Source organism: Galeopterus variegatus, unplaced genomic scaffold (assembly GCF_000696425.1).
Source record: "Galeopterus variegatus unplaced genomic scaffold, G_variegatus-3.0.2 Scaffold907, whole genome shotgun sequence".
Lineage (NCBI taxonomy): Eukaryota > Metazoa > Chordata > Mammalia > Dermoptera > Cynocephalidae > Galeopterus > Galeopterus variegatus.
The window spans coordinates 249,495-273,341 of record NW_007727018.1 but is presented as its reverse complement, the minus strand read 5'-3'; the positions used below and the strand labels follow the sequence as shown (position 1 = coordinate 273,341).

At 34.1% G+C, this 23,847-nt stretch overlaps 1 protein-coding gene across 1 annotated transcript in view; it reads left to right on the top strand.

The window, feature by feature from the left end:
* Positions 1-23,847, top strand: part of FSIP2 (fibrous sheath interacting protein 2) — a 95,959-nt gene that overhangs the window by 6,176 nt on the left and 65,936 nt on the right. The window contains exons 6-13 of the mRNA XM_008573347.1: positions 1,013-1,154; positions 1,676-1,786; positions 11,138-11,258; positions 13,905-13,991; positions 15,342-15,454; positions 16,316-16,361; positions 17,497-17,600; positions 19,594-19,657. Coding sequence (XP_008571569.1) covers positions 1,013-1,154; positions 1,676-1,786; positions 11,138-11,258; positions 13,905-13,991; positions 15,342-15,454; positions 16,316-16,361; positions 17,497-17,600; positions 19,594-19,657 — 788 coding nt within the window. The remainder of the gene's footprint in view (positions 1-1,012; positions 1,155-1,675; positions 1,787-11,137; positions 11,259-13,904; positions 13,992-15,341; positions 15,455-16,315; positions 16,362-17,496; positions 17,601-19,593; positions 19,658-23,847) is intronic.

The following is a 23,847-nucleotide window of genomic DNA, read 5'->3' as shown; positions in this document are numbered from 1 at the left end:
AAAACTAACTGAAGAAAAAAATCAGATCCAAATCCTTTCTTTAGGAGGGGAAATTATCTATAGCACATGCCTCAAATAATAACAGATTTTTATGATACATCTTTAAGGACTGTCAACATTAAGTCTGAGAAAGTTAGCACAAAGTGAAAAAAAATAGTTTTGATATAACTTCATCTAATATCAATATGAATTTGTGTTGTCTGTAAAAACAGATTTTTATGATACATCTTTAAGGACTGTCAACATTAAGTCTGAGAAAGTTAGCACAAAGTAAAAAAAAATAGTTTTGATATAACTTCATCTAATATCAATATGAATTTGTGTTGTCTGTAAAAACCATTTAAGCTCATTCAGATATTATTCACTTACACTCATTTATTACCATTCCATGATCAAGCCCATTTCCTAGGAAGTGAAAGGCTTCTATAGATTTTTTCTTTTTTCCCGTTGCTAGGTGTGAAGGATTGTGCTGCATTACCTCTTTTATATTCTATGGTTTTGTTTCATGGTAGTGCCATAATACATATTGATGTACCAGAGACCCAGGCTATAGATGGGAGAATTGTTCAAGGACTTGTAAATTACAAGGAATCTAGTACCCACTTTTTTCTTAGGAAATTCAAGTGTTCTGTTTTTTCTCGCGTGTTTGTAGTCACTGCTTCAGTTATTTCAGCCTTCTTTGCAAATTCATACTCTTAAACCTACTTTGCTATGGATGTTTACTGTGCAAAATGCTTTTAATCAGTTTGCTCCACATTTTACCATTATTTTGGCCATGATAACTGATACTGTTATAGTAGAGAGACTTCAGAATGAGTAAAACATGGTGAGTTGGTGGATCAGGCTGACGTTGAACAAGTCCATGAACAAGACTGATAGAAAAACTTTAAAGTTCCTGTGGTTCAAGAAATGAAAAGCAAGCAAGGAGGTGGTTTGGGAGTATCAAAGCAGATTATGCTACCATACAGGAAACACCCAATTCACCCTCAATAATATTTGTACTCTTACTCAGATATTTGGATATGATAAGTCGAGAATTAGAACGACTTGAGCGCACAGCAGAAGAGCAACGCCTAATCCTGATGGATAGAGAAGAAAGACAACAGCAGGAACACACAAGAAGAAAACTTAGTCTTCGCAGAAAAATTGAAGAGGTGAGAGATATCAGATTTAAGATACTGAGAGAAAACTTGTGTATAGTTTTTTTTTTTTTTGGAAAATTTTAACTATGTCATACTGCTTGAAGTCATTTCAATTCTAAATAATTTACACCCATTAAACTTTCTTCACAGCTATAATATACAAGTTAGTACATGAAATAATGAGGCAGATACCACAAAATAGATATATGAACCTGTTTCTCCTTTTAAAGAGCAGTTTGACAAAGTTACTAGACACTATTTAACTCGCCTATAGCCTCAACATGGAGAGGAAAATTTTTAAATTTAGATTTAGTAAAAAATAATCATACCTGCATTCCTAATAGGAGTGCAACAAAAAAAGCCCATTCTAAAGCCAATGCATGACTTTCAGTATGCTTGACCTGATTTCTGTTAGACCCTTGATGTGTCTAATTTACTTCTTGGTGGAACAAAATACAATTAATTATTAATTATTAAGTATTAATTATTGTGAGGGGAACACACACTGAGTACAGTAATATTGTGCTGTCCAGGAATGGAAGACAAAAGAGATGTTACTTCTGACAAAGATTGGAGAAGATGTTAAAAGACAGCAGAGGATAGAAGAACAACGGCGTAAAAGCAGAGAGGAGAGTCATAGGAAGGTAGGGTGAGCTTTAACCTCTAACTTGGGCTGTTTGAAGAGAAGGTTTTGTTAGTTTAGATTTTTCAAAGTAAAAATTACTTTGTGAGTTGACGTTGGGCCAGTTACCCCAAATGATATGCATTATTCAAAACTGAAAGCTATGAACATTTTTATTATTGTATTTTGACCATAATATAAAAAGTACTGCCTTATTTTTGATATAACTATTTTTGGCTTTCTCTTCACACCATGAACTATACTTGTAGTCCCTATAAAAACTTAACCAATTAAGTTTTTCTTAGAACTGGAAATTCTTGGTAAAAGTTCTCCATTTTTCCCTACCGGTTAATTTTATTTAACTTAATTGTTTTTAACTGTAATAATATATAATATTTTGGGATTTGGAATATAAATAAGGACAAAGAAAAAGAGAAGACATCTGTAATTCCACCACAACTCTATTAACTTTTTAGTGCATTAACAACTTTCTATGTCAATAAATTTAAACTAAAATTGTAAGTAACAACTTTAGGTAGGTTATTATTGACAAACCCAGGTGTGAGAGTGTGAGATTTACATTGTTTGGTTTGTAATACATATATCATTGACATATACCATTATATACTAATTTTGTAAAAATATTGGAAATTGAAGTATGTATATCTTTAATTGTATGCTTGTTACATGTACCTTTTTATATTGTTTGAGTCTCAATGCTCATATGGTAGACTCAGCTTATTCTAACATACTGTAATTATTATTTTCTAATATTCAATTTTCACCACTTTTTCTCAGTGGAAGGTCTCTTCAAGTTGGCCTCTTGTTTTTGCTTTGAAAATGCATACCTCTAAAAGTTATCTTTGTTTCTTAGGAGCAATAAAATGCCCAGGTTTTTTATTTTCTCTCTCTCTCTCTCTTTTTTTTCCTGATGTCAATTACTATTCGAGGAGTCCTGATTAATTTTAGTCAAGACTAATGCAATGGTTCAAAATATGAGAGTGCCAATTAGACATGGCCACTGATTGTAGTCATGGTAACACCACAGGCTGCCTGAGCTGTGTTAATGGCAGAACCATTTGAACTATCGGTATTTCCAATGGAGTTATTCTAAAATTAGTTTTTTTGTGTGTCTTGTTTTAACATAAGAGATTTACAGTTTGTTTGGATGTTTCCTAATGTCATGTCTTATGATTTCAAATTTGACATTGTATTTATTCTTACTCCAAATTATGTGCTTATATTATAGAGTTTAGATTTTACCCTTAACATCTTTATCAAAAATCATTTGTGTAGGTTTATTTTTTGATTCTTTCCTGTTCTTTGACTTTTTGTTTACTATACTGTTTTGATTATTGTACCTTTAATAATTCTTTAAATCAGTTGTGCTAGGCTTTCAAGTTTGTTCTTCTATTTCAGTTGTTTTGGCCAATTTAAGCCTTTTGCATTTCCATATAAATTTTATAATCACCTTACCAATTTCTATCAAAAAGTGTTGCTGAGAATTTGATTAGACTTGTATTAACTTTAGAGATCAGTTTGGACTCAATTGACATCTTGAAAATATTATCTTTTGACTCATGAACCAGATAGGGCTCTGGATTTATTTTTGTCTCCTTAATTTCTATTATTAATGTTATGTAGTTTGCAGGGTACAATTCTTAAATATCCTTTGATAGATTCATCCCTAGTTATTCATAGTTTTTATGCATTTATAATTTTAATTTTTCAATTTCAAATTTTGGTTATTTGATTTAGTATATAGAAAAACAACTGATTTATGCATACTCATCTTGCATATTACATTGTTAAAATCAATTATTAGTTACAATAGTTTTTTTTCCTAGATTCCAATTGATATTCTACATAGATAACTATGTTTTCTGTGAATAAACTTGGTTTTATTTATTCCTATGTGAATGCCTTTTGTTTCTTTTTCTTGCATGATTGCACTGAATAGAACCTCTAGTGTAAAGTTGAACAGCAGCAATAATAGTGGCTATCTTTGTCTTGTTACTAATCTCAGAGGAAAAGTATTAACTATGTCATTATTAATTACAAGGTTAGCTGTGGTTTTTTCACAGATGCCCTTCATCAGGTTCAGGAAATTCTCTTCTGCTAGTTTGTTGAGAATTTTTATCAGTAATGAATATCAGCTTTCATCAATGTTTTCTTCTGTGGTTTTATTGAATTATTATGTGACGAGTACAGTGAGTGTGCCAGACCCTCCCGGGTACACAAAGTCCTACACGTCCTGGTAAACTTGTATAGATCCACCTACCCTAGAGGGGAAGTTTTGGAAAGCCCACCCACCTCCCCCAGGAACACAGAGGCCTTCCCAACTTGGGGAGACCAGTAGAGTCTCCCACCACAGCAGAGAGGTTGCAGGAGTGTACCAGTCCCGTGTGCCCACAGCCTCAACAATCCTCCCCAGTATCAACCACTCCAGCAAGAAACTCCTGAGAACCCTACCCTCTAGGCCATGAAGGTACCCACAACTCTAAGACTGAATATAGTTGAAGAAGTCACATGAAGACTACACTTCCATACTCACCCAGAACCAAACCTAAACTCCCAGCCTGACTGTCAATATATGGCACTTCTGCAGGAAAGAATTTCTCCCTTCAAAAACTACTCCAAAAATTAGAAGAAGCACTGCACCACCAGATGCTCAGATGTCAACACAGAAACATGAGAAGCATGAAACAACAAGGAAACATGACAGCCCCAAAGGAAGACAATAATTCTCCAATACCAGACCCCAAACAATAGGAAACCTATGAAATGCCTGAAAAGAAATTCCAAACAATAATCTTAAGGAAACTCAACAAAGTGCAAAAAAATATAATGAAGTCAGAAAAACATTCCAGGACCTGAAAGAAAAATTCAACAAGAGATATCATAACAAAGAATCAAACAGAAATCCTGGAACTGAAGAATTTATTCAATGAAATAAAAAATACAACTGAGAGCTTAAGCAACAGGTCAGGCTAGAACAAGCAGAAGAAAGAATTTCTGAGCTTGAAGACAGTCCTTTTGAATTAACCCACTAGGAGAAGGAGAGAGAGAGAGAAAGAGGGAGAGAGAGAGGAGAGAGAGGAGAGAGAGAGAGGGAGGAGAATTTTAAAAAGTGAAGAAAGACTATGACGTCTATCAGACAACCATAAGTGAACAAACATTCCTATTATGGGTGTTCTGGAAAGGGAAGAAAAAGAAAAGACACTGAAAACCGATTTAACAAAATAACAACTGAAAATTTCCCAAGCATTCAGAGAGATAGATACAGTCTTCCAGAAGCAAGAGGCTCAAAGATTCCCGAACAGACTCAACTCAAAAAAGTCTTCCCTGAGATCACATTATAATGAAATTGTCAAAAGTCAAATGCAAGGAGAGAATTCTAAAAACAGCAAGAGAAAATCATCAAGTTACCTATAAGGGAATCCTCTTCAAACTGACAGTAGTCTTCTCATCAGAAACCTTAAAAGCCAGTAGAGAGTAGGAAGTTATATTCAAAGTGCTTAAAGAAAGAGGAAAAAAAACCCAAAAAACAAAAACACCTCTGCCAGCCAAGAATGCTATACTCAGCAAAGTTATCCTTCGGAAATGAAGGAAAAATAGTGTATTTCCCAGACAAACAAAATTTATGGGAATTCACCATCACCAGACTGGCCCTACAAGAAATCCTCAAGGGAGTCCTACATCTGGAATCAAAAGGGTGATAACTACCATCGTGAATACATGAGAATAAAACCCACCAGTACAGCAGATACGCATATGAGAAAGAAAAGGAAACTATAAATGACAAACCCATAGCTAACATCATCCTGAATGGGAAGAAGTTGAAAGCCTTTCCTCTAACAACAGGAAAAAGACAAGGGAGCCCTCTCTCACCACTCCTATTTAACATAATGTTAGAAGTTCTAGCCAGAGCAATTAGGCAAGATATGGGAATAAAGGGCATTGAAATTTGGTAAAGAGGAAGTCAAATTGTCCCTATTTGCAGATAACGTGGTTTTATATACAAGACAAGGGAGCCCTCTCTCACCACTCCTATTTAACATAATGTTAGAAGTTCTAGCCAGAGTAATTAGGCAAGATATGGGAATAAAGGGCATTGAAATTTGGTAAAGAGGAAGTCAAATTGTCCCTATTTGCAGATAACGTGGTTTTATATACAGAAAAATGTAAAGACTTCACCATAAAATTCTTACAACTGATAAATAAATTCAGTAAAGTTGCAGGATGCAAATCAATATACAAAAATCAATAGTGTTTGTATACACCAACAATGAGCTAACTAGAAAAGAAATCAAGAAAGCAATCCCAGATGCAGTAGTTACAAAAAAAAAAAGAAGAAGAAAGCAGAAAAGAAGAAAGAAGAATGAAAAGAAGAAAGAAAGTGAAATAGTTTTACAATGAAAACTGCAAAACACTGATAAAAGAAATTAAAGAGGACATTCTATGCTCATGGATTGGTAGAATTAATGTGAAAATATCCATGCTGCTCAAAGTGATATACAGATTCAATGCAATTCCTATCAAAATACCAGTAATATTCTTCACAGAAATAGAAAATCAATTCTAAAATTCATATGGAACAGCAAAAGACCTTGAATAGCCAAAGCAATCCTGAGCAATAAGAATGAAGCAGGAATCATTACACTACCTGACTTCAAAATATACCACAAAGCTGTAGTAACCAAAACAGTAAAGTACTTGGCATAAAAACAGACACATGGACCTATGGAACGGAATAGAGAACCCCAAAATAAATTCATGTACGTACAGCCAACTGATCTTTGACAAAGGCACCAAAAACATACACTGGGGAAAGGACGGCCTCTTCAATAAATGGTGCTCAGAAAACTAGATATCCGTGTGTAGAAGAATGAAACTAGACCCCTTTCTCTCAATGTGTAAAAGATCAACTCAAGATGAATTGAAGACTTAAATGTAAGATCTGAAACTATAAAACTTCTAGAATAAAACACGGGGAAATGCCCTAGGACATAGGACTGAGAAAATTTTTATGAATAAGACCTCAAAAGCTCAGGCAACAAAAGCAAAGATAAGAGAATGTGATTGTGTTAGTCCATTTCTGTGGCTTATAACAAAATTACTGGAACTGGGTAAATTATAAAGAAAATGAAATTTATTACTTACAGTGTCCTTTTAAATATATTGAGACATTTTATCATCTTTAAATATGATCATTCTTGGTCAATTAAAATGCACAATTTAAAAAATTTGTATTCTACTGTTGTTGTGTGGAGTATTTATAAATGTTCATTAGATATCAAGTTCATTGGTAGAGCTGTTCAAATCTTCTGAATTATAGCTCAGTTTTTGTTTTCTTATTCTCTCAATTATCGAGAGAAATTTATTAAAATCTCTAACTCTATTTTTAGATTTGTCTATTTCTTCTTGCATTTACATGAGTTTTTGTTTTATTTATTTGAATCTTGGTTATCAGGTGCATAAATGGTTAGGAATGTTGGTTTATCATTATGCAAATACCTTCTTTTTCCCTGGTACTATTCTTTGCTCTAATACTACCTTGTGTATTATGAATATTGCCTCTCCAGCTTTCTTTCAATTAATGTTAGCATAACAAATCATTTTTCTTTTTTTACATTTAAGACCTTATTTGGATTTTTGTTTTTAGTTTTTTATTTTATTTTATTGATTATGCACATTCATGGGATACAAAGCTGACCGCCACCACATGTGCCCAGGATGTGATGGTGAGATCAATAGTATCAGGATGCCCATTACTACAAATTGTGATTATTCCCCAAATCCCCCACCCAATTAATCCCCAGCCTCCCACCCCCCACACCAGCAACGCTATGTATGCTCTCTCCCTCTACAAGTCCAATGCACCACTGTGGTCTTTCTTTTCTTCCTTCTTTCTCTCTTAGCTTCCACTTATGAGTGAGGTCATGTGGTGTTTTTCCCTCTGTGCCTGGCTTATTTCACTTAATATAATCTTCACCAAGCTCATCCATGTTTCTACAAATGGCAGAGTTTCATTTTCTTCATGGAAGAGTAGTATTCCTTGGTGTATATATACCATATTTTCCTTATCCAGTCTTCTGTCAATGGACACTTTGGCTGCTTCCATATCTTGGCTATTGTAAATAGAGCTGCAGTGAACATGGGAGTGCAGGTATCCCTTTAACATGATGATTTCCATTCCTTTGGGTATATACCTGCAAGTGGGATTGCTGTATTGTATGATAGATCTATCTATAGCTGTTTGGAAGCTTCCATACTGTTTTCCATGGCTGTGCTAATTTACGGTCCCGCTAGCAGTGTATGAGTGTTCCCTTCTCTCCACATCCTTGCCAGCATTTGTTATTCTCATCTTTTTGATAATATCCAGTCTAACTGAGATAAGATGGTATCTCAGTGTGGTTTTAATTTGCATTTCCCTGATAATTAGTGATGTTGAGCATTTTTTTAAGTACCTGTTGGCCATTCGTATGTCTTCTTTTGAAAAATGTCCATTTTTTAATTTGGTTATTTGCCCATTTTTTAATTTGGTTATTTGTTTTTTTACTGTTAAGTTGTTTGAGTTACTTATATATTCTGGATATTAAATCCTTGTCAGATGTGTAGTTTGAAAATGTTTTCTCCTATTCTGTATGTTGTTATTTCACTCTGTTGATTGTTTCCTTTGCTGTGCAGAAGCCTTTCAGTTTTATATAATCCCATTTATTGATTTTTTCTTTTGTTGCTTGTGCTTTGGAGCTCTTGTTTATAAAGTCTTTGCTCAGTTCTACTTCCTGAAGTGTTTCCCCTATATTTTCCCTTGAATCTATAGATCACGTTTGGTAGTATGGACATGTTCAGAGTGTTAATTCTTCCAACCCAAGAGCATGGAATATCTTCCCATCTTTTTATGTCTTATTTAATTTCTTTCAGTAGTGATTTGTAGTTCTCATTGTAGAGATCTTTCATCTCCTTGGTTAAATTAATTCCTAGATTGGTTTTTTTTTTTTTTTTTGATGGCTATTGGAAATGGGCTTGCTTTCTTGATTTCACTTTCTGTTAGTTCATTATTTGAAAATATAAACACAACTGATTTGGGGGCATTAACTTTGTGTCCTGCAACCTTACTGAAATTATTAATCAGCTCTAAGAGTTTTTTGATAGAATCTTTAGGTTTTTCTATATATAAGATCATGTCATATGCAAATAAGGAAAATTGACTTTGTCTTTTACAATCTGGATGTCCTTTATTTCTTTCTCTTACCTGACTTCTCTGTGTAGTACTTCCAATATTATATTAAATAGTAGAGATGAGAGTGGACATCCTTCTCTTGTTCCTGTTCTTAAGGGAAAAGCCTTCAGTTTTTCACCATTCAAGACGATATTGGCTGTGGGCTTGTCTTTGATAGCTTTTACTGTGTTGAGATACTTTCCTTCTATACCTCATTTGCTGCGAGTCTTCATCTGAAGGGATATTGAATTTTATTGAATGCTTTTTCTGCATCTATAGAGATAATCATATGGTTTTTGTCCTTGAGTTTGTTGATGTGGTGTGTCACATTTATTGACTTGTGTATGTTGAACCATTGTTGCATCTCTGAAATGAATCCCACTTGGTCATGGTGTATAACTTTTTTTATGTGTTGCTGTATCCTGATTGGTAGTATTTTATTGAGGATTTTTGTATCTATATTCACATTTATTGACTTGTGTATGTTGAACCATTGTTGCATCTCTGAAATGAATCCCACTTGGTCATGGTGTATAACTTTTTTTTATGTGTTGCTGTATCCTGATTGGTAGTATTTTATTGAGGATTTTTGCATCTATATTCATCAGAGACATTGGTCTGCAGTTTTCTTTTCTATGTAATATAACTTTTTTTCCCCTGGAAATGTTTAAAATCTTCATCACTGACTTTGAGAAATTGTATTATTATATGTCTTGGTGGAGTTTTCTTTTTTTATTCTGTGCATTTTTTTGGAGTTGGGACTCCTGGACCTGTGAGTTTATGGTTTTTTTGTTTTTTTGTTTTGTCAATTTTAGAATGTTTTAGGTCATTATTATCAAATATTTATTCTATCTTCTTTTTCCTCTCTATAGGTATATAGGCTACTTGAAGTTGTCCCTCATCTCACTGAAACTCTTTTCATTTTTTCCCATTAGTTTTCTCTCTAAGTGTTTCTTTTCAGAAGGTTTCTGATGCTGAATTCACAGTAACTAATCACTTCTGCAATGTCTAGTTTGCCATTAACGTATCCATTGTATTACTCATATCACATATTATAAAATTGATTTTGGTCTTTTTTATGTGTTCCATGTCTCCTCTTTACTATGTAAACATATAGAATGCAGTTATATTAACTATAGTAATATTCTTGTCTTTAATTCTAACATTTGCGTCGTATCTGGGTCTATTTTAATTGATTTATTTACTTCTTTTTATGGGTCAAATTTTGCTGCTTCCTTACATGACTGATTTTTTTGATTGGATGCCAGATATTGTGAATTTTACTTCATGTACTGAATATTTTTATATTCCTGTAAATATTCTTTAGGTTTTTTTGGATGTAGATAATTTATTTGAAAACAGTTTGACCATGCAGGTCTTGCTATTTAAGATTTGTTCAATGAGGCCAGAACCATGCTTAATCCGGAACTGTTATTCCCTACTACTGAGACAAGACCCATCTTAGTGCTCTACCTAATGCCCTGTGACTCATGAAGTTTTTCCATATGGCTGGTAAGATAATACATAATTTCCATCCCTAGGTAGGTGCCAAGCACTGTTCTCTCTAATCCTTTAGGATGGTACTTTCTGTGGTCTTGGGTAGTTTCCTTACATGCCATGTGTTGATCCATTTTCTTGCTGAATATTCCACTTAACCCTCTGAGGATCTATGGGGTTTTTTTTCTGTGTAGTTATCTCCTATCTGGTACACCCAGAGTTAATATTAGCCCAGAAGTTCACAAAGGGAAGTTACATTTCATGTGTTATGTTTTGTTTACCTATGGTGGACCTGAATGGCTTTTGGTTAGCCACTCAGGAATATCCCAGTTGAAGATGATTGAGAAATTGCTTAAACTTACGAGGATAGCTATGGATAAGAGACCCTATCTGATCAGAAACTGGACTAGCTCTTTAAAGGTGTCCAGTGAGTAAATTGCATCTGAGTGTTAAATATATTCTTCATGTTTGATCACAAATGGAAATTTATACCTTACTACCCTCCCATTTTTGTATTCAGTGCAACTTTATAAGTCACAAGACAAGAATGATATCCATTTTTAATACACTGTCAAATTTTAAATATATTTTTGTTGTGTATTTCTTAACAGCAATGTGATAATATCCAATATATTTTCTTTAATATTTCAGAAACAAGCACTTCTAGAGAAAAAAATGGCTTATCATTTACAAAAAATGCAAGATACTGGCTTTAAAGGAGAAGATATTGGAAAAAATACATTTGAATACAGAGGACAAGATGGAACCTACCGTGAATGTGAGAACATTAAAAGATGATATAGCTAAATAGGAAATGATTATCTGCATAAAATCCTTTGTAATACTCCGTGTGTTTACACTTGCTATCCACTTTTTGCCAGCCATTGTTTAAGGCATATCCCCGTTATAGTTCAAGTTGAAAAGTAGACACGTATGAAAATTATAACAAATCTAAACAATCTTATCAAGTGGCTCAGGAGAAAATCTTGCCTGTACTGCATTTCTTACCAACTTTACTATATTAAAATAATGCATTTTTTATTAATGAAACTTGAAAAACTTGTATGCAAGACAATTGCTCTTATACAACATCATGGTGTTCTACTGATGTTCTATCTATGTTGCCAACCATTAAGAGCAGACAGTACCAGGAAAAAAAAAAGGAAGAGAAAATGGAATGGAGGAAGTAGGGAAGGAGGGGACAGAAGGAAAAGAGAAAGAAATGAACAAAGTTTAAAAGGAGAAACACAGAGCCACAACTTTGCTATGTCCAATCTCTCCCAGCTTCCTTTTATTCATAACATTATAAAATTATAGTGAGTTTTTCCTGTCTGATATTAGCTAAAGTTTCATGGCCAGAATGCAAAAATGTAGACTTGTTTTAACTATCTGTGGCTGTGTAGTAACAGGAAAGAACAGCTATCAGCACAGTGTGCCATCAATCCTATTTCTGCCCCATAAACCCAATTTATAGGTCAGAGCCTACCTGTGTCACTCTAGTAGATTACTAACTAGTCCCTGTTGGCTCTTATTTTTACCTACCTCAAGTTCATTGTGTGCACTGCTGCCTAATTATACTTAGAACTCTGTTCTGATGGTTTCTTCTCCTGCCTTCAAAACTGTTACCCATTAAGTAAAGCTCAGACTGCTAAGCAAATTCATCAGCATCTAGAGTCCAGTCCTAACCTGTTTAACTTTATTTCACACTACATCCTTGAAGAAGACAGCTAATCTAAGGGTGATGGGCACAGGCTCTGGAACCAGACTGCTGAAGTTCAAGTCCTACTTTATTATTTTCTAGCCATGTAAGTGGCTTGGGCAAATTATTTAGCCTCTCTGAGTCAGTTTTATCATCTGAAAACAATGATAATACTCCTAAATAATTCCTATAAAGAGTCCAAAAGTTCTAGAACATAGTAAGCATTTCATTTATTTTATTGTTCAATCAAATGAGGTTACTGACCATTTCTAAAACACAGGTTACCTTTCCCACTTCTGGGCTTCTCTTTATCCACATTTCTCAGCCTATAATGACCTGCCCACTGTCTCCATCTATCAAAAGTCTATAATTCTTTAAGTCCCACTGGAAATTACACTCTATAATATCTTTCTTGATAATCCCTAATTGGAAGATCCCTCTCCTTTGAATCTGTTTAGTAGTTCGTACCATTCTTTATACACTTATATTCTTCCTACTGTCTTAATCGCTCATGATAGTAAACACCCACCTTTGTGTTTCACAGAGCACCAAGTGAAATATATGTACTAAATACATGTTTGCTAAATGGATTAATTCAATGTATTTATTTTTATCGAGGCAATGATAGTAATATCATGCCTCAGATAAAAAAAATCACTTAGTTACATTTAGTTACATTCCTGTATCTTCACTTTCTCATGTGGTATGAAAAAAGTTTCAAGTAGATATCGTAAGCATTTGTTACCTAAAATCCTCTTTTGAAGAAGTAGGATATAAATGAATTTAATTTATATTAACAAAGTAACAGAAGAATAAATATGCCTATTTTATAAATGAAATCCAATTATACCACTATAGTAACATTTTCATCTTCCAACAAGTAAACAACTTCCAGAGGGACAGAGAGAAAAGAGAGAGAAAGGGAATATCAGAAGAAACTGTTCCAGTGATCAGTGAGTGGAGAGACAGATTACTTTCTCACATTTTACATCTCTAATGAAAACCCATTGAGCACACGTGCAATGAGGATCCTCTGCCCACCTAAATAGTTAGAAAAAGAAACTATAATTACCTCTATCACAAAGAAGGGATACATGGAGATAGGTATATATATATATATAAATATAGGTATATATATATATAAATATATAAGGGTACTTCAAAAAGCTTATGGAAAGATTTATATTACCAAACTATAATTACCTCTATCACAAAGAAGGGATACATGGAGATAGGTATATATATATATATATAAATATAGGTATATATATATATAAATATATAAGGGTACTTCAAAAAGCTTATGGAAAGATTTATATTACGTATTCATATGAACTTTTTGAAGTATTTGCTTATGCCTGGCTATAAAGCACATCCAAGAATTGCAGTAGTCACCGTGGGCTGGTGGGTCTTTAGTCCAGTCACTATGTTTCTCCACAGAGAGGAAATGACATGTTCCAGAGGAACCAGGTGCAGATTTTCCTTTCTGCCAGAAGAAAACTCTGTTCCTTCAAATATATCTTTTAACTTGAAGGGATAATATTTCAAGAATAATTGTCTTTTCTCTCATCTCACATTTCTCCAGTTGATCCTCAAAATCTTACATGTAGATTAGCATATGGCTCTCCTGCTCTTGGGCATGAAAGGATAAATAGTTTATCTTGGGTAATTCTGTCATCACCATTATTAAAAATAAATATTTTGTTATATTTCTTTAAGCTTCTGCAAAGAAGAAAAAGAAGAATTGTGGTGATATAAAGTTAGTTTATCCTGTTGGTGACCAGAAAGCATATAAAGGAGCACATGGTAATTGGATATTGTGTTAGAAATATTAACTACTAAATAGTAATGTGGGGAAAGACTGAGTTTGATGATGGCTTTTTTCACTTAATTACAGATAAAATCCTCTGTTCTTTTTTGTCAAATGACTGATTTAGAGTGATGCTTACCAACTACGCAGCCTCAGTGGCTTTCAGAATTTGATCTCTAGGTTATTGATTTAGTGTTTTGAACTTGACATACTATCATTTTAGAAAAACTAAATGAAGGGTCTGTTGCTAGTAAATTTAAAATACAGGATACCTACAAATTGTAAAATAATTTACAATGCTCAAAATTATTTTACAAAACTGAATCCTTCATGTCAGAAATTAAATACATTAGCTCCAGAGCCGCTGTGAACCTTATAGAAATGTCACTTTATTATTTCTTATCTCATACTATGTCAATTCATATCCATTTGAGTTCACTAGATTAGACCAAGCCCAAATAACAACATAAACATTCTCTAATAGTACACTAACAAAAGCATGACTATTCAAAACTGAACAATGTGACTCCCTTCTCATTATTACATGTCAGAGAAAAAATTAAAGTGTTAAATACCTTTGTCCTTAACAGTTAAAATCTAAAGAAAATGAAGTCCAAAATCTTCCCTCCTTGAGTATTCAATTTCCTTAGTCTCATCAACACACAGAAACCTAGAGAGAGACAGGTGCCTTAGCCTGAGCTATCTTCACCTTCAGGGTCACTGAGGTTGAGTTAATTCAACTTTAAACTTCATGGGTCCCATTTTAAAAGCTGAACAGTTTTTACAATACACCAAAGGGTAATTACGACACGTACAATTATGGCAACACCAGACCCACGACTACTAAATGTAGACAATAAAATCAAATTCTCCATTTCTAAAGCAGTTATCTCAAGCAAAGCAAAACTGGAAGCAATCCAAATGTTCATCAACAGATAAGAGGATTAAAAAATTACATATCCATGCAACGAAATACTTCTTCCAAATAAAAAGGAACAAACTTTGAAACATATAGCAACATTATGTTGAGTGAAAGAAGCCAGGCAAATCAAAAGTGCACACTATATTATTCCATTCATATAAAATTCTAGAAAAAGCAAACTAAGCTTGAGAGGTACAGATCACCGTCTGGGAATGGGAATAGAGAGACGGATGGATTCCAAAGATGTATAAGAAAATTTTTAGGAGTAATCAAAATGTTATCTTGATTGCTGTGATGGTTTCACAGTTGTATATATGTTTCAAAATTAATTAAATATAAATTAGTACAATTTATTGTACCTCATTTACACTTCTATAAAGTTGTTTAAAAAAACTATAGTTTCTCTTTCATTTACTTTTAGGAGCAAATGCAGCAAATGCTGTTCATCAATCTCAGTGTAGTTCAAAGAATGTTTTGAAAAAATCAATAACTTCAGTTTATCAGCGAGATGTACAGGATAATGGTACAGAACAAAAGGTATAAAATTATATTTTAAACTTTTATACAGTGCTTATTAATTTATCTATTTAACTTCTACAAACTATCTCCTTCACTAGCATGGTACTGATTGATTAGAGATACTGAGTTCTATTCATGAGATCCGATCTCTTTCCTAGGCACAGAAGGTGTTGAGTCAGCTTTGTAATAAATGCACTATGCAATTTAGCAGAACCTAATCCAAACAGACATTTAGCAATTATAATGATAACAATGGCTAGGTATTTATTAAGTGCATACTATTGACTAGGCGCTGTGCTAAGCCAAGAGGAAGAAAAATGAGGAAATAAATTGGGTCACGTAGAATACTAAGATGAATAAGACACAATCATTTCCCTTGAGGACTCATTGTCTAGTGGGGTAACAAACACAGAAAAAAATGTTACTACAATAAAATAAGTCTAAAATGATTAATTTTATTTCCGTTCGAAGCAGTGTTTTCAATAAGCATTACATTGGATTGTATTAGACATGAATGGGTTGAATTGGATATCTCTGAGACAATTTGAATGACTCTAAACTGTTTAAAAACAACCATTGAATGGATTACCATGCCTTTAAACAAAATATGGACTATTGGAGTAGGAGTAAGTTTGTACATTGCTGCACATTAAGCTTGGATGGTTTTGATCTATTAAAATTTGAGATCTTGTGAAAGGTACCCTAAGAGATTCATAATATGTATTGTCCCTGAAACAATTTTTATGATAGAGTTAGAAGGTAAAAAGGGGAAAAAAATCTTTATTTATTTGGTTAATTGATAAAGGGCAAATCTCTTTAGGAAGTACAGTAACTAATGATACTAATGAATGTTTTTCTCTTTAACGTTGTACCATATAGAGAGATGGAGTGATAAATAAAAAATCAAGTATTTTTGATAATAAAGGTAAGAAAATAAAAAAGCATTTATAATTTCATTATTAGGTGCATAATTACAGTTTCATCATATAGTTTTAAAATTGTTTTACCTGATTATAAAAGTTATGTTGATTCTGAAGATAAAGGATGATATACATTGTTTATGAATATAGATATTATAATTAGCTTATACATTTGAGTGATTGCTGGATGAATGTGCCTTTTGGAATTTGCATAGTGTGGAAAAGTTAGGGTCCCTGCTGCAGGTTGCAATAATGAGAACTGTCCCCTGGAATATCCCCATATTTAAATAACATCAATTACCAACAGACAGTACATCCTATTTCCCATTTCCCCTTAAGTGAAATTTTTCCCCTTAAATGAGTTTAATTACTTAAGATTTTTTGCCATTTTAGATTGCTGCAAGTCACTAAAATACTCCTATGCATATCCTACATACACACAGAAAATGCTAGACATCTCCATCCACCTAATGACCACCACAAATACAATACAAAACCACATTCATTATCTTCCTAATCCTGCTATTTTTACCCAAGCAAAAACCTGAGCTATCTTTGATTCTTCCTCTTATAGTTCACAACTTCCAGAAAAGTTGCCACTTTCTGTCTAATGTACCTCTTTAATTTATCTTGTCCTCCACTCTTTTCTTTTTCCACAGCTCTTCCCCTTGTATCCTCTATTCTTGACTACCGAGTAATGTTTCTGCAATTTTTCCTCTTTTTGATCCACCATGCATTTTTCTGTGACAGCAATCTTCCTAAAACGTAGCTTCGTGTATTCCCCTATTGAAGTCATGAGTGGTTTCTCATTGCCTACTGACTGAAAATAGTTAATTCTGGCAGTGGGCTATACTTAGCGGCAGAAGATTAAGTTGGCATAATAAATTAAGAGGTTAAGGATTTCAGATTTGTCTCCGAAGGTAATGGTGAATCACTGAAAATTTGTAGGCAGTGAACATCGAAAAGTCATGCTATTCTTGGAGATATTTCCTTAATTCAAATAAATCCCTTATTGTGGTAATTCCTGTCATTTGTGGTAGCTCAGCAGGGAGAACATTGGAGCAATCCTATAAGTTAATATTCACCCTTGTTCCAGCAATATTACCTTCTCATATTTAAAGATATCTCTTTTTTCTCTAGGCGCTATAAACAAGTCAGCTCAAGATTCAATTATTTCAGTTCAAACATCACCCACAAGAAATGTTACCAGATCACAGTCACTTTTGGATCCTCCAAAAGTAGAGGTATATAATATGTATTTTTACTCCAAATACAAACAGGATAAATGAGATATGGTCTTATGATCATCACTGGTATACAAAAATGTCATTTTTAAGTGACGATGCAGAACAGCTTTATTCCCTGAAACTAATCATACCATCATAAGATTTTAATATCCCAAGGTCAGTCTGCCTAAAAAATGTAAGCCACAAGAAGGTAGTTCACAGTATGTACCCGCAGACTTAGAGGAAGTATCAAATTGGACTTCTTTGGTTGGGCTTCTACTAGTATTGATTCAGTACATTTTGATCAGTGATCAGTTACCTGCTGTTGGAAAGTGACCAGCAACAGTCCGTGTACATGAAATAGGATTTCTCTGTGGGTTGCCAACTTGTTATTGTAGGAATCAAATCTATATCCTTGGTTCCATTATTGGCATGGTATTAACTGTTTGAACTGTGCTAAGGAATTAACATGGTTTAAAATAAATTTCAATAAAGTGGAAATTTACTGAATTATTTCCAAATGAGTTTTCTATGATTAAGGTAGAACATGGCATAATTTTCCATGTCTAATAATGCAGCATAATTGGCAGACTAAATTACATGTAACTCCTAAAAAGTAGTATTCTTACTGAAATATGCTTCTCTGTGGTGCAGTTTTATTTTAAACACTTGGCAAGTGTATACTGGACTTAATTCACTGCTCTAGTATGTCAGTAGCCACATTAAATATGCTAAGAGTCACAAAAAGAAATTTCTTAACATTGTTGACATTTAAAGTGGTCATATTGCTTGACATATTTCAAAGGCTATGCCCTCAACTTAGAAGAAGAAAAGAACTTTTCAAAAAACTGTGTCTAAATTTTATTACTGATCTTTTTAGTGTAATGGATGTACTATTAACTTTGCCATCCATATTAATCTCAAATGAGTACCAAATGTCCCCAAATATCTAATTTATACTAAGAAATACAATGAATATTTTAAAGTATTTAAATAGAATGAGCAATTATAAGTATTGTATTCTGTTTTACGGTATACACAGTGTACCACTGTCAGAAAATGTATCTTTGATGGCCTGTTTTCAACTCTCATACCTAGGAAAAAAATCTATTACACTGCTATTAATCTGCTTCCCAGATTATGTTGAGTTCTGGGATAAGTCTAGAGAGCCATATCCATGTGGCAATAATTCAGAGAATCTGTTTTCTGCCTTCCAGCTCTACTTAAACTGTACTCCTATTGTTTGCTTTGTTGAAAAACACACCTTTTTTTTGCCATTGACTTGATTAACTTGCTTGCTAATCAGATTGTTAACTTTAGGATACCAGTGAATACTACTGTGCAGAAAAGAGGTAATATACCAAGCTTGAGATTGCTTTGGCTGGTGTCTGGGAACTTGACTGGGAAAGTTTTGTACACTGATTTGATACTGGAAAGTGGTTCACTGTGCCTAGACTGTGCAAACAATGTGATTCTTACTGAATACCCACTTTTCTTTTGGGAGTCTGGAATTTTGGCATGTGCCAAGGTAAAGAGTTCTACATGACCCCACTTCAATAAAAACTTTGAGTGCTGGGTTTCTGTGTTACCGTATTTTTCTTGGGGAAAAGAGCATCCTCAAGTGTGTCCTCTCATAGAAAAGAAAGCACAAGGAAGACTGTGCCTGGATTTCTCCAGATTTAGCCTGTGTCTTTTTCTCTTTCTTAGGCTATTGTGTATCCATTTTACCGTAATAAATCTTAGATGTGAGTACAACTATATGCTGATTTCCTAAGTCTTAGCAAATCCACCAGCGTATATGGGTGGTCTTGTAGACACCTTCTGATACAGTTACAAACTTTTGAATTTTGTAAATAATAGATGTAATATGAACATAAAAAATGTGTGCATTTCTTATACATTTAAGAAATTTTCAAAACTTTCAATTTCTTTATTTTAAATATAGAAATAATGATGTTAAAATTCTAGAAGAAATCTTTGGGGATCTGTTTTATTTTTCTGAATTATGTAGAAGGAGACAAATGCTGATTGGAATGAAAAACCATCCAAGAGATCAAACTACCTCTATGAATCAGGTAAATATCAGCAACAATTATGAGTAAATCATGCAGCCTATTAATTCATTCTTTCAACTAACATTTATTGAGCTCCTGCATTATGCTAGGTATGGTGCTAAGTCCTGAACATACAAAAAGAGAAATCATGATATTTAACTAGGGCTGTTACAGTGTAGTGGGGAGATAGTCATGGCAATAACACAGCCCAATATGAGAAGTGCAGTAATGAAAGTAGGTGTGCATAAAGTCAGAAGAAGTATAGGGAGGACAATGCCTGGGTCTATCTAGGGTCACTAGGGAAGCCTTAAAAGAAGAGACCAAACTTGAAACAGGAAGGATGAGAAGGAGTTTTTTATTTTCTTATCTTTTTGCTACTTTATTGAGCTTGTACTAATGTTGACAACCAAAATTGAAAAACAAAATTGTTAAAGTTTTTATGCCCATGCCTTATACTTATTACTTTTTTGCTGTTACAGCAGCTTTTCCAGAACTTATTCACCTTGCACAACTGAAATATTGTACCCCTTGACCAACATCTCCCCCTATTGTCCTCTCCCCATTCTATTCTCTCTTTCTAATGAGTTTGACATTTTTATGTTCCACATATAAGTGAGATTATGCAGTGTTTATCTTTTTGCATTTGGCTTATTTCACTTAGCATAATGCCCTCCAGGTTCATTTATGTTGACACAAGTGGCAAGATTTTCTTTTTTTTTAAAGGCTGAATAGTATTCTGTTGTACCTATCTAGCTGTCTATCTGCATGCATCTTTCTACCTAGACACACAGACATATTATTATATATTTTTATTTCTGTCTGTGTCATATATATATACATACCAAATTTTCTCTATTCTTTCATCCATTGACAGACATTTAAGTTGTCTTCATATCCTGGCTGCTTTGAATAACGCCACAGTGAACAAGGAAGTGCAGATATTTCTTCAATATACTGATTTTATTTCCTAAGGATGTATAACCAGAAGTGTGGTTGCTGAATCATAAAATAGTTGTATTTTTAGTTTTTTGAGTAACCTACATACTGTTTTCTGTAACGGCTGTACTAATTTACCTTTCACCAACAATGTAAGAGTGTCCCCTTTATTCCATATCCTTGCCGGTACTAGTTACCTTTTGTCTTTTTGATAACAGCCATTCTAACAGGCCTGAGGTGTTATCTCATTGTGGTTTTAATTTGCATGTCCCTGATGATTAGTGATGTTGAGCACCTTTTCATATATCTTTTGGCCATTTGTCTTTTTCTGAGAAATATATTCAGATCTACTCAGGTTGTTTGTTTATTTTTTTTAATCAGCTTATTTGGTTTTGTTTGTTGTTGAGTTGTTTGAACTCCTTTTATGTATTTTGGATATTAAGCCCTTTTGGATATTTGCAGATATACTCTACAATTCTGTAGGTTTCTGTTTCACTCTTGATTGTTTCTTTTCCAGGCAAAACCTTTTTAGACTGATACAGTCCCCTTTGTCTATTTTTGGTTTTTTGCCTGTGATGTCAGTGTCATATCCAAAAACTTACTGTTAATTTTATTCTGCTTTGAGCAATGACTACTGATTTACATGTTAATCATATTTAAAAGTATACTTGAACAGCAAGATATACACTGGTGTTTGACCAAACAATAAGCACATTTGCTTAGCCAATTTGACAAATGAAATTAACGTTTTCACTCTGTTTATTCTTTTCTTTGATGTACAGAAGTTTTTTAGTGCAATGTAATCCCACTTGTCTATTTTTGCTTTTGTTGCCTGTGTTTTGAGAGACAAAGATTTACTTTCCAGACCAATGTCAAGGTTTCCCATATATTTTCTTCTAGGGTTTTATGGTTTAAAGTCTTTTATTTCAGTCTCTAATCCATTTAATCCATTTTGAGTTGTTTCTTTTAAATTATGATGGTTTTTGTGTTTTTTTTTTTTGGTATAGCACTTTTTTTTACTGGTTATGAATATTCATGAGATACAAGGCTGATTGTCACCACTCATGCCCAAGATGTGATGGCCAGATCCATACTGGCAGCATGCCCATCACTACAAATTGCGATTATAACCCGTGTCCCCCACCTGATTATCTCCAGCCTTTCTCCCCATGCCCCCCTTCTCCCACTCAACTTTGTATACCTAGGTATGCTTGCCACCCCTGGATGTCTAGCACACCACTGTGGTCTTTCTTTTTTTTTTTTTTCCTTTTTGTCTTTTTTACTGACCGGTAACGGGATCACAACCCTCGGTGTCGCGCCCGTACCGGGGACCGGCAACCGGATCGCAATCCTTGGTGTTGCACCCACACCGCGCTCAGCCAGTGAGCGGGAACTGGTCTCCACATGGGATCTGAACCCTCAGCTGGAGCGAAGCCGCGCTCCTAAGCAGCGCACTCTCCAGTGCGCCACCAGGCCGGCCCCACTGTGGTCTTTCTTTTCTTCTTTCTTTCTTTCTTAGCTCCCACTTATAAGTGAGTACATGTGGTATTTATCCTTCTGTGCTTTGCTTATTTCACTCAACATAAATTTCTTCAAGCTCATCCATGTGGTTGCAATTGAGAGAATTTCATTTTTTTATGGCAGAGCAGTATTCCATGGTGTATATATACCACATTTTCGTTATCCAATCATCCATCAATGGACATTAAGGTTGGTTCCATATCTTGGCTATTGTTAACAGGGCTGCGATGAACGTGGGAGTGCAGGTATCCCTTCAACATGTGATTTCCATTCGTCTGGGTATATACCCAGAAGTAGGATTGCTGGATCATATGGAAGATCAATCTGTAGTTGTTTGAGAAATCTCCATACTGTTTTCCACAGTGGTTGTACTAATTTACAGTCCCAACAACAGTGCAGGACTGTTCCCTTCTCTCTGTACCCTTGGCAGCATTTGTTATTCTCCATCTTTTTGACTATAGCCAGTCTAACTGTCTCAATATGATTTTAATTTGCATTTTCCTGATGACTAGTGATACTGAGGTTTTCTCACGTACCTGTTTGCCATTTATATGTCTTCCTTTGAAAAATGTCTATTCAGCTCATTTGACCATTTTTTAAATGGGTTATTTGTTTTTTTACTGGGTAATTGCTTGTATACTATGGATATCAATCCCTTGTCATATGCATAGTTAGCAAAAATTTCCTCCCACTCTGTAGGTTGTATTTCACTCTGTTCATTGTTTCTTTTGCTGTGCAGAAGCTTTTTAATTTGATATAGTCCCATATGTTTATTTTTGTTGTTGTTGTTGCCTGTGCTTTCAGGCTCATGTTCATAAATTCTGTGCCAAGACCTAGTTCCTGATGTTTTTCACCTATATCTTCCCTTAGTAATTTTGCAGTTTCATGTCTTACACTTAAGTCTTTAATCTATTTTGAGTTGATTTTAGTATATGTTGAGAGATGCTTGTCTAGTTTCATTCTTCTGCATATGGATATCCAATTTTCCTAGCACCACTTATTGAAGAGACAGTCTTTTCCCCAGTGTAGGTTTTTGTTGGCTTTGTCAAATATCAGATAACTGCAAACCTGAGGGGTGATTTCTGCATTCTCTATTCTGCTCCACTGGTGTGAGTGTCTGTGTATATGCCAGTACCATGATGTTTTGGTTACTATAGATTTGTAGTATAATTTGAAGTAAGGTAGTGTTATACCTCTGGCTTTATTTTTTTAGCTCAGGATTGCTTTGGCTATTCAGGGTCTTTTGTTGTTCCATATGAGTGTTAAGATTATTTTTCCACTTTTGTGAAGAATGTCATTGGTATTTTGATAGGGATCACATTGAATCTGTAGATCACTTTGGGTCGTATAGATGTTTTCACAATGTTAATTCTCCCATTCCAAGAGCATGGGATATCTTTCCATCTTTTTGTGTCTTTAATTTCTTTCAGTAGTGTTTCGTAGTTCTCATTGAAGAGATCTTTCACCTCCTTGGTTGAATTGATACTTAGGTATTTTATTTTTGTGTGTGATTGTTGTAAATGTGCTTACTTTCTTGATTTATCTTTCTGTTAGTTCATTATAGGAGAATATAAATGCAACTGATTTGGGGGCATTTATTTTGTATCCTGAAAGTTACTGAAATTATTAACCAGCTCTAAGAGTTTTTTGATAGAGTCTTTAGGTTTTTCTGCATATAGTATCATGTCATCTGCAAATAGGGACAATTTGACTTTATCTTTTCCAATCTGGATTCCCTTTATTTCTTTTTCTTG